Consider the following 10,696-nt stretch of genomic DNA (forward strand, 5'->3'; position numbering starts at 1 on the left):
TGCTTGGAAACGGCCCGAGAAATATGACTTGGGGCGAAGTCCCGAGATCTCGGGACTCCGCCCCAGTCCAATTGACAAATGAAAAAATTGCCCCTGGCGCAATTCTTTCTTGTTAATTTTCTGTTCAGCACTTCTTCAAACTCCAAAGATAGTTGTTAATTGGACTCGGGGCCGAGTCCCGAGATCTCGGGACTTTAGCCGAATTCCTTCGTTTAGGCCTCCGAATAATTAATTTCCGTATTTCCCGTTTTAAATTTTCGCTATTTTTTGAACGTTTATTTTTTCTATGTTTTAGGGTTTCTTGTAACGCCTATTTAATGGCTTTTGGAACGTTTTCCGTCATCATTGAAGAATATACAAGTTTCATTCTTGAAGATTCCAATTTTCTTATTTTAAAGATTTACGTTGGTAAATCTTTTGTTTTTTCTTATTTCCGTTCTGCGTCACATTTTCATCTGTAAAAAATCAAATATCTAAAGAGATCAAGAAGAGACAATGAAACTTGGGGATTCAGACATTGCAGAATGGATTACATAGGGTAATTTCTTATTCTATCTTTATCACTCAAATACGAAGAGCAGCAAAAATTTATTCAATAGCCGAATCAATTGTTGCTATCAATTCGAATAATACACTTAATGTTTGGGTCATCTTTTTCCGTTATGTCCTATTCATGAAGAACAGATTGAGAGATTCATTCTAAAAGATGGTCAATGTTCTTAGCATGGGTATAGTAAAAAAAAAAAAAAATCTTTCTTAAAACCTAACCTAAAACATATTGTCTACCTATCGAATCATGCATCAGTCGATCGGCATCTCAAAACGGCAGACTGGACAATAATGACTCATCTTGAGCCATTGTGTAATGCAATTACTATGAAACATATGCAAGCACGGCATACACGTAGTTACAATTCCTTTGTAGAACTTGTCCAAACATATACTGCAACTCTCGTAGTCATTATTCTCGTCATCTAATTTCTTCATCTCAAGCGATTTGATCGACGAATCAGTAGCTGGAATCATATTACAGTCGTTATCTTCTTCTATCGACTGCTGCAATATCTCATTGTACATTCGTGAATATTCATGAATAAGGTTTTCACTATAAACCACCTTTGCTTTAACATCAAGAAATATAACGCTGTGATTAGAAGACAATCGTTCTGCAATTTCTTGTGCACGTTGAATCACATTCTGAATCACACTTTCCCGACGACAATTACATATTTGCCAAGTCCTGACAGTTTGGTCGATAATTTCATGCATCTTGTTATGGCTGGAGAATTCTTCGGGTTCAATGTACACGTGATTTGAGATTCCTTCCATTCCAAATTGTTCGCCATCCTGGAGACGAAGAACCCGCTGGCAAGAAAACTTAATCGAAAGTGCAAGTTTGTATTGGCCGTGCCGTATTATTAATCCGGGGAGCTCGTCAATTTCAAAGGATTCAATATCGTGGGATGCATGGCTAAAATCCATGTTAGAGAGAGAGAGAGAGAGAGGAAGGAATATGAGACCTGCTGGCAATTTCTCAGAAGTTGAGGTGAGGTATATATGGGGTAATTGGGATCCGTGTGGGAAGAGACCGGATCGCAGTTAATTGGTAAGTACATAGATATGGAAATAATATAAAATCCTTGTTAGTTATTAATTATTACGAATCTTAATAATTTCAAATTTATTTGTTATACTTTCCTTTTTGACTTCACAAACTAGTTTACCTTTGCATCTGCTCAACGGATGTATATGGATAATATTGCATTCGAGGTCCTTTTTTTAAATATTGTGTAATATAAATTTAATGTCGAGGTCAATGGTTTTTTTTCTTTTTTTTTTTTAGAAAAAAAAAAGAAAAAAAGACTGGGAGTTTTTTTTTTTTTTTCGAAGAGTTTGATTGACAATCCATTATATTTCTCTCAAAAAAGAAAAAACATAACATTGAGGTCAATTGACACTGCATTTTATACAAGTAACATATTCCTTCTAGGTAATTGGTATGGACAAATTACCAATTACTTGTAGAATCCTTTATTAACTTCAAAAACTAGTTTACTGTTGAAGTTATCGTTTACGTCGAGGTCAAGGAATCTTCAAATAGTTTAAAAAAATGAAAAGGGAAAAACCAGAGAAAATGAATTTATCTAAAAGAAAAGAGTTTTGATATTAAAAAAGTTAAAAAAAAGGTTTCAATATGAAAAAACTGTGAACTTTTTCGAAGAGTTTGTTTGACAAAAAAAAAAAAGAAAAAAAAAGAGAAAATAAGAAAAGACAAATGGAAAAGAAAAAAAGAATTAATATTAATTTCACAAAAAAAAATTGTTTCTTTTATTCATTTCATTAAACCTATCAGTTAACGTAGCTAGTATTATGGCACTACTAGTACTACATAACATAATTCAAATATATATTGGTCACTAAATTTTTTGTTCCATATCAGTCCTACGTGTCTACCAATTATTCCGACGTGGACAAACAAAACGTAGGTGCAATGCCATGTGGGAGATAAAAAGCACATTTTTCATTACAGCACTATAGTTTGATTTGTTTCAAACTAGTCACTAAAGTTACGTTTCAATTCCAAATTAGTTACTAAAGTTGCATTTTATTCCAAATTATTCACTACCCACCAACAGTCCAACTTGGAAAAGTACTTAAGTGGTAGATTATTAATAAACACACTACATAATCGAATTATTCAAAGAGAATAGGCCATTTAAAAAATATTACCCAAAATTTATTACAACTAAGTAATCTTCTGTTGAGGTTAGATTGCTGCCACGATATCGTCATCACATAGATATTTCAATATTGGTATCTCACAATATGGTGCTATGATAGAATGTGCTATGACCAAAGGCGTCTCCCATGGAAAATAATGTTACAATCTCAAGTGACTTGTGTGATGATTCTAAATCTGCATGTTCATAATATATTCTTCTAATAGACATTTATGTTAAGAATTACCATGCATGGTATAGAGGTACACGACGAAGGAAATGATTAAAGTTGAATGGAATTTAAAAAAAAAAAAAAAAAAAAAAAAAAAAAAAAAAAAGGACATTTGCTTAATTAGACTATAAAGTCGAAAACCGTCTGTAAACCAAACAAAAAATCAAACTTTCGATTAAAATGTTATATTTGGGATAATTTTTGAAATTTCATAACTGTGTATGCAATATGACATACAAAACTAATAATTTGATTTAGATAAATTAAAGATGAGTGACCCAATTGATATTTTCAATAAAAAGTTACCAAAATTGGTATTAACCATGTCATCACACATCATTAACGATCCACTATATTTAACGTTTCATTGTAAATCGGACGTTGATTTCTCTAATAGGAGGCAACAAAATGGCAATAATTTATAGTAGATTGAAGTTTCATGATGATGCGATTGAAACAAATTAGAGATGAACGATCCAATTGAAATTTTACTGAAAGTTCAATAATCAAATATGAAATTGACCTTTTTTATTCAATTAAAAAATATTCTTTCTGTTGTTATTTTTATTGACATTGAGAAATATAAAGTCAACATAAATTTATGAATTCCACAAAAGTTCATCGCATAAAAAAGATATAAAATTCTTGAAAAGTCTAAATTGAATTTACCCTCAAATCATTACAAATTGAAATTAAAAAAAGAAGTATATATTTAAACCTAAAATATTCATCTCCCCACTGAATCATGCAACACATCTCTAGCTAGTTGGCATCTCGAAACGGCAAACTGGACAATAATGACTCGTTTTTAGCCATTTTCTAACGCAATTACCATGAAACATATGCGAGCATGGCATATGTGTAACTTTAGATCTTTTGGAGAACTTTTCCAAGCATATTGTACAACAATCACAATTATTGTTCTCGGCATCTAGTTTCTTCCGCTTCAGTGATTTGATTGACGACTTACTAGCTGGAACCATATCATAGTCATTGTTTTCTTCTATTGACGGTGGCAATCTTCGTGATTCACTAAATATAACATGATAAGTAATCACGTTTACGTCAACATCAATATGTAAAACATAATGACCTAGAGAAATTGATTCTACCATTGCTTTTGTCCTCGAAAACACATCCTTGATCAAAATTTTACGAGTGCCACTACGTATTGGCCAAGTCCGAATAGCGTCATTGATGATTTTACGCATCTTCCTATAGGACAAGGATCGTTGAGGTTCCAAGTATAGATATTTCCAAATTTTTCGCTCTGGAATTTCTGTTACAACTTGTTCGCCGTCTTCGAATTTGGTGTCGTGAAGCCAAGATTGACAAGAAAAGACATACTTGATTTCAACTATGGAGGACATGAGCGGGTTCTGGCATGCAACTTCTTCTTCGCCCTTCTTTGTAATGTCAAAGTATATAACTTTGTCACCGGATTCGTTTTCCATGTTTGAGAGAAAGAAGTAAGAATTATTTGCAGGAGAAAATCGCTCAAACCTTGAGGTATATATAGCTCAGAGGGGGATCCGTGTGGCAGTTAATTAGTAAGTATATATTACCTATTACTTTCAGATATGGAAACAAAATAGAATCCCTATTAATTATTAGGAAACATTAATAATTTCAAATTTGTTTGTTACTTTCCTTTTTTACTTCAGAAACACAAACCAGCTTACCGTTTGTTTCTCAACATGCAAATTATTATCATCATCATCATCATCATCATCATCATCATCATCATCATCATCATCATCATCATCATCATCATCATCATCATCATCATCATCATCATCATCATCATCATCATCATCATCATCATCATCATCATCATCATCATCATCATCATCATCATCATCATCATCATCATCATCATCATCATCATCATCATCATCATCATCATCATCATCATCATCATCATCATCATCATCATCATCATCATCATCATCATCATTATTATTATTGTTATGTATTATTGTAATAAAATTCGACTTTGAGGGTTTCCAAACAGTGCAAAGGGGAATATAAATTCACGAACAGGAAAAACTCTGTATGTGTGTGTGTATTTTTTTTATTTTTTTTGTCTGAGGAAAATTTTTGACTATCCATTATTGTTTAGCATAAATTTTCGTCGAGGTCAAGGATTTTTATTCCTTTTTCTTTTCGTTTCGTTTTATTCCATATCTTTTTGGACTGTGGTAAAAATATATTTGACCACGGAATTTATGGAAAAAACAATTAAAGTTAATTACTAAAGTTTAATTTATTCCATATTAATCCTCCGTGTCTAGCAATTATTCCTACATGTATAAACAAGACGTTGGTGTAATGCCACGTGGAAGATAAGAAGCACGTGTCAGTAAATACAATAGTTCGATTTGTTTCAAAATAGTCACTAATGTTCAATTTTAATTCCAAATTATTTACTAAATTTGCATTGTATTCCAAATTAGTCACTAACCAAATTGAAAAAATTTGCAAGCAGTAGAATATTAATAAAACACTACATAATCGAAATATTCAAAAAGAGTAGGATGTCTGAAAAACTTACCCAAAATTTGTTACAGCTAAAGAATCTTATATTGGGATTAGATTGTGGCCACGATGTCTTTGTCACACAACTATATATTTCCGTATTGAAATTTAATGTTACAATTCAAGGTGTCTCACACAATGATCTACATCTACATCTTCACTTTAAATTGCTATAAGAGAGAGTCAAATTACCTTCTTCTTCTTCTTCTTCTTTTTTTTTTTCTCTTTTTTAATCTCATAGATTTATTCAATTCAATTTGGAAATGTTCTTTTCAATGCTATTTCTTGTTTCCAGCAGGTATGATGTTAATTTTTGCCTGTTAAATAGTCTCCTTCCATGTTTTGTAATTTGTATTGCAGACATATATTCTTTCCATATTCGTTAATGGTACTCTCTTTTATTGGGTTAGTTTCAATTGGACGTAATATCACTAACGGGAGATAACAAAGTGATTAACTTTAAAAGTAAAGAGAAGTTCAATAATTTGATTGAGATAAATTAAAGATGAGTGACAAAATTGAAATTTTCACTAAAGAGTGAATAAAAGTGATATTAACCATGTCACCACGCATCAATAATCCATCGTGTTTTAACGTTTCCATGATTTGATTGAGCAAAATTAAAGATGATTTTATTCAATTAAAAATATATTCTTTTCCTAGTCATTTTTATTGGCACGAAAAATATAATTTTGTTATTATGTGTTATGAACCATCTTGCAGTAGCGGTCCGAAACGATATAACTTTGCACTATAGAAATAAATAATTCAATAAAATAAGGATATGCAATAATCAGTTATATAAGTTTTTATTATTATTATTATTATTATTATTTTATTTTTTGGGTGAAATGGAAATCTTTAGAAGTCATACGAGTTCTATAAAAATAAAAAATTCTTTAAATGAAGAATTACACGGAAGTTTTTACTTGAAAAAGACTATAAATTATTTAAAAATCTAAATTGAATACACCCTCCAAAACATTATAAATTTAAAAAAAAAAAGTTCGTATTTAAACCTAAAATATTTGTTTTCGTGCTAGACATCTCTAACTAGTTGGCATCTCAAATCGGCAAACTGGACAATGATGGCTTGTTCTTAGCCACTTTTTAATGCAATTACCATGAAACATATGTGAGCATGGCATGTAAGTGATTTTAGACCTTTTAGAGAATTGATCCAAGCATATTGTACAAGAATCACAATTATTATTCTCGTCATCTAATTTCTTTCTCTTGAGTGATTTGATTGACGACTGACTTGCTGGAATCATATTATAGTCACTGTTTTCTTCTATAGAATGTTGCAATACACGATTTAAAGTTTGTGATTCACCAATAGTATAATGATAAACCGCGTTTACATCAACATCAATATGTAAAGCATAATGACCCGAAGACATTGATTCCGCCATTGCTTGTGTACTCAAAAACACTTCCTTGATCAAACTTTTACGAACACCATTACATATCGGCCAAGCTCCGAGAGCATCATTCACGATTTCATGCATCTTCCTATAGGACAAGAACTGTTGAGGTTCCAAGTATACGAAATCCCAAATCTTTTCCTGTTGGATTTCAGTTTGAACTTGTTCACCATATTCGAATTTGGTGTAACGAAGCGTAGTTTGCCAAGAAAAATCATACATGATTTGAATTGAGGAGTACATGAGCGGGTTCTGGCATGCAACTTCTTCTTCGCCCCTCTTTGTCATGTCAACGTATATAACTTTGTTGGATTGATAATCCATGTTTGAGAGTTATTTGTCGGAGAAAATTTCTCAAAACTTGAGGTATATATAGAGAGAAATCCGTGTGGCAAGAGGATTGCAGTTTATTGGTATGTTTATATTACCTATATATTACTTGTAGATAAGGAAATAATATCTATAGAATCCTTACAAGTTATAACGAACCTTAATAATTTCAATTTTTTTAGTTATTCTTTCCTTTTCACTGTTGCTTCTACATATGCAAATTGCTATTTTTATTTTTTTTTAACTATTGTGATATAATCTAAATTCGAGGTTGAGGGTTTTTCGGACAGCGCAAAGGTGGAATATTAATTCATGAGCAAATGAATTATAAGAAATAAAATACGCTTCTGTTGATGCTAAATATGCAGTAGTGTAATATTTTGGACAATCCATTATTCTGCAAAAACAAAAGAGAAACGAAGAAGACATAAGACCACAAGAAAAAAAGGAAATAATTAAAACTTTGAATTGGCGATGAACTGCCTAAAAAAGGATTTATTTTACAAGAACTTTGTTCTTTTTCTTCTTTTACTTTTCTTCTCTGTTTATTTTTTATTTTATTTTTTGGGATTGGCTATAAAACATATGTAAAATTTTAAGTTGATCACTAAAGTTTAATTTATTATATATTTATCACTATTGTGATATAATCTAAATTCGAGGTTGAGGGTTTTTCGGACAGCGCAAAGGTGGAATATTAATTCATGAGCAAATGAATTATAAGAAATAAAATACGCTTCTGTTGATGCTAAATATGCAATAGTGTAATATTTTGGACAATCCATTATACTGCAAAAACAAAAGAGAAAAGAAGAAGACATAAGACCACAAGAAAAAAGGAAATAATTAAAACTTTGAATTGGCGATGAACTGCCTAAAAAAGGATTTATTTTACAAGAACTTTGTTCTTTTTCTTCTTTTACTTTTCTTCTCTGTTTATTTTTTATTTTATTTTATTTTATTTTTTGGGATTGGCTATAAAACATATGTAAAATTTTAAGTTGATCACTAAAGTTTAATTTATTATATATTTATATACTAAATATAATATGTGAAAAATAACTATCTTAGATGAAGTGCCCGATTGGTAGGAAGTGTGAAATTTGTGCTAGAGCTCTGGGATTCGAGTCACATCCCATGCTATAATTAAAGCCCCTATTTGACAACCATTATAAAGAAAAAAAATTGGGGTAAAATGTATTTTGCAATAATAGTTTTTGGGAAATGTGTTTTTAAAAATGAAGAATTTTTTTTAATTTACTTGCAATATTATTTTATTAAAGAATATTTGATTAAAAAAGAAGAGAGAGAAAAATGTATTAAAATTTTAAAGAAATCAAACAAGGGCAAAAAAGTCTTCGATTTTGGGCTCTTGGACTTCCTTGATTAAAATGATAAATTTTTTTTTTTAGTTATTTTAATCATTTTCAAAAAAAAAATTAATGGGTCAAACTAACCAATATAACATAACCGTTTTTCAACAATCAATTATCCACATTCTATTAAAAATGCAAATCTTCTGAATCATGGTAGATGTAATTATATCTATTTTGCCTATATATTCACTTATCTGATATTGAAAAATCGCATAAAAAACGAAACTATAGCTTTCATATTATGTAATTTTCACACTTGAGTTTTACATATTTTCTGAAGTACATTCTAGATTTCTGAAGCCATTCGTGATTGTTACATAAATGATTTTTTTTATCGTTGTATCTTGAGGGTGATTGTCCACAGAGGTTGCAACAGTTATCGACATTCAATTTCACTTTAAGACGTCGTATTGTTATGAAACTCGATCAGTCGATAAGTTTTACATTTACATTTTACTATTCTTCAAGTTATTGTAGTTAGTTATTGTCGAATATAATTTACTATGAAAAATGTTATAAATAGATTATTCTGCCAGACGTTTGTGCAATACCATGCAAGAGATAAAAGCACATTTTTCAAAGTAGTTTAATTTGAGTTATAAGAGCATATTCAAGTGATTCTCTATTTTTAAAGAGTATATTCCATAATTTAGAGAGCATCTATAAAGTTAGAAAGTAAAAATTTTGAAATACTCTAACAGACACTTTATATTTAACATTTAATTTTACTACTCTCAAAAAAATATTTATTATTTTTGTCTATATTTTATTTATATTAACTTTTCTCTAGATTATTATATTATTATACTACATTAAAATTTTGAATATTTTGAATGTGTTTAATTATAGAGAGTGAATTTGGCTCTTTAAATTTGGAGAGTCAAACCTACTCTATAAATTAAAATATTAATTTAAAGAGTCTCTCAAAACATAATTTTAAGGGATGACTTTTTAAAATAAAAAAAATTATATTCTGAATTAATCACTAGGTCTACAACTTTACAAACTGTGTAAATTGTAGATTCTTAAAAAAGAAATAAAGCCTTGTGTACAGGGCAAATATTCACAAGGGTCTTAAAGACCTCTCACATGGGTCAGCCCCGATGCAATAAAAAATAAAGAAAAAAAAAACCTGGCCCTACCCATATGAGACCCCGTAAGGGGTCTATAAGAGCTCGGTCCTAAAAAAAGCTTCACAATTGCAAAGCTTATTTAAATTTTGTTACAGCTAAGAAACTTCCATTGAGGTTGGATTGTACCTCGTTAAAAGTGTACTAAGACCATAGTCATTGACAATTAAAATTGACGGATCATTATAAATCAACTAAAGAAAATTAGAGGAATAACTGTGCATGTATTGAAATATCATGGGAAGAAGAAAGATCTTATTGAGTAAGATTTTGTAGGTGATACTGAGAGAAGGATTAGCTTGGTCCTTGTCGAGATTTTGCTTCATTATATACGCTTCAAAATAGAGACTTACCATCCCTCTATTTTGTCAAGCTACAATATATGCTTTCGAATTTAATTGGCATGCCACCATCCTGCTCAAATGAATTTCATTGATTGAGAAGTTTGGCCACATCACACTATCATATACCTAAATCGTAACTTGTGATCTAGATCATCATTGTTTGCAACTTAGACAATCATTACTTTCTTTTTATTAGTAAGCATGACAATGCTAAAATATGAGGTGACACCTTCTTTCCCTAATTGATAGCTATGGGATATTTGATGTCATTGGGGAACATTCCTCTAGTTTACTCATAATGATGTTCTTGGATGACAATGACTTTTGAGTGTTCTACCATGTCAAGTTCTTCGGTCTAACCTCGTCTTACTATCTTGAACGTTGAGTGATTAGCTTCTTTAATTACATTTTAAGTGGTTCCACACTTTGTCCGATGTTGCCTCTTCAGAGCGGACTCCAATAATTTTTATGATACTTGAAACAGTGTTAAATTTCAAATTCGATTGTTATATTACGAAACATTAATAATTTCAAATTTGTTTGTTACTTTCCTTTTTTACTTCAGAAACCCAAACCAGTTTACCGTTTGTTTCTCAACA

The 10,696-nt window shown here is 30.6% G+C and overlaps 3 protein-coding genes across 3 annotated transcripts; all 3 read right to left on the bottom strand.

Annotated features, from left to right (window-relative positions):
* Window positions 1-801: 801 nt before the first annotated feature.
* Window positions 802-1,482, bottom strand: LOC111373299 (E3 ubiquitin-protein ligase SGR9, amyloplastic-like). Its single transcript, XM_022995806.1, has one exon. The coding sequence runs from the start codon at window positions 1,480-1,482 to the stop codon at window positions 802-804; it is 681 nt and encodes a 226-aa protein (XP_022851574.1).
* Window positions 1,483-3,607: 2,125 nt separating this feature from the next.
* LOC111373296 lies at window positions 3,608-4,428 on the bottom strand. The gene is made up of 2 exons (XM_022995804.1): window positions 4,065-4,428; window positions 3,608-3,984 (listed from the first exon to the last, which is right to left on the bottom strand). Exons 1-2 carry the CDS (start codon window positions 4,404-4,406, stop codon window positions 3,982-3,984), a joined length of 345 nt encoding a protein of 114 aa, XP_022851572.1. The 5' UTR covers window positions 4,407-4,428; the 3' UTR covers window positions 3,608-3,981.
* A 2,091-nt stretch (window positions 4,429-6,519) lies between these two features.
* On the bottom strand, window positions 6,520-7,233 carry LOC111373297 (E3 ubiquitin-protein ligase RNF165-like). The gene has a single exon (XM_022995805.1). The coding sequence runs from the start codon at window positions 7,203-7,205 to the stop codon at window positions 6,540-6,542; it is 666 nt and encodes a 221-aa protein (XP_022851573.1). The 5' UTR covers window positions 7,206-7,233; the 3' UTR covers window positions 6,520-6,539.
* Between the last annotated feature and the right edge of the window lie 3,463 nt (window positions 7,234-10,696).

This window comes from Olea europaea, unplaced genomic scaffold, assembly GCF_002742605.1.
Source record: "Olea europaea var. sylvestris unplaced genomic scaffold, O_europaea_v1 scaffold111, whole genome shotgun sequence".
Classification (NCBI taxonomy): domain Eukaryota; kingdom Viridiplantae; phylum Streptophyta; class Magnoliopsida; order Lamiales; family Oleaceae; genus Olea; species Olea europaea.

Excerpts from the sequence above, each read along its gene's own strand:
- LOC111373299 (XM_022995806.1), bottom strand. The coding sequence starts at position 1,482 with ATGGATTTTAGCCATGCATCCCACGATATTGAATCCTTTGAAATTGAC.
- LOC111373296 (XM_022995804.1), bottom strand. The coding sequence starts at position 4,406 with ATGGAAAACGAATCCGGTGACAAAGTTATATACTTTGACATTACAAAG.
- LOC111373297 (XM_022995805.1), bottom strand. The coding sequence starts at position 7,205 with ATGACAAAGAGGGGCGAAGAAGAAGTTGCATGCCAGAACCCGCTCATG.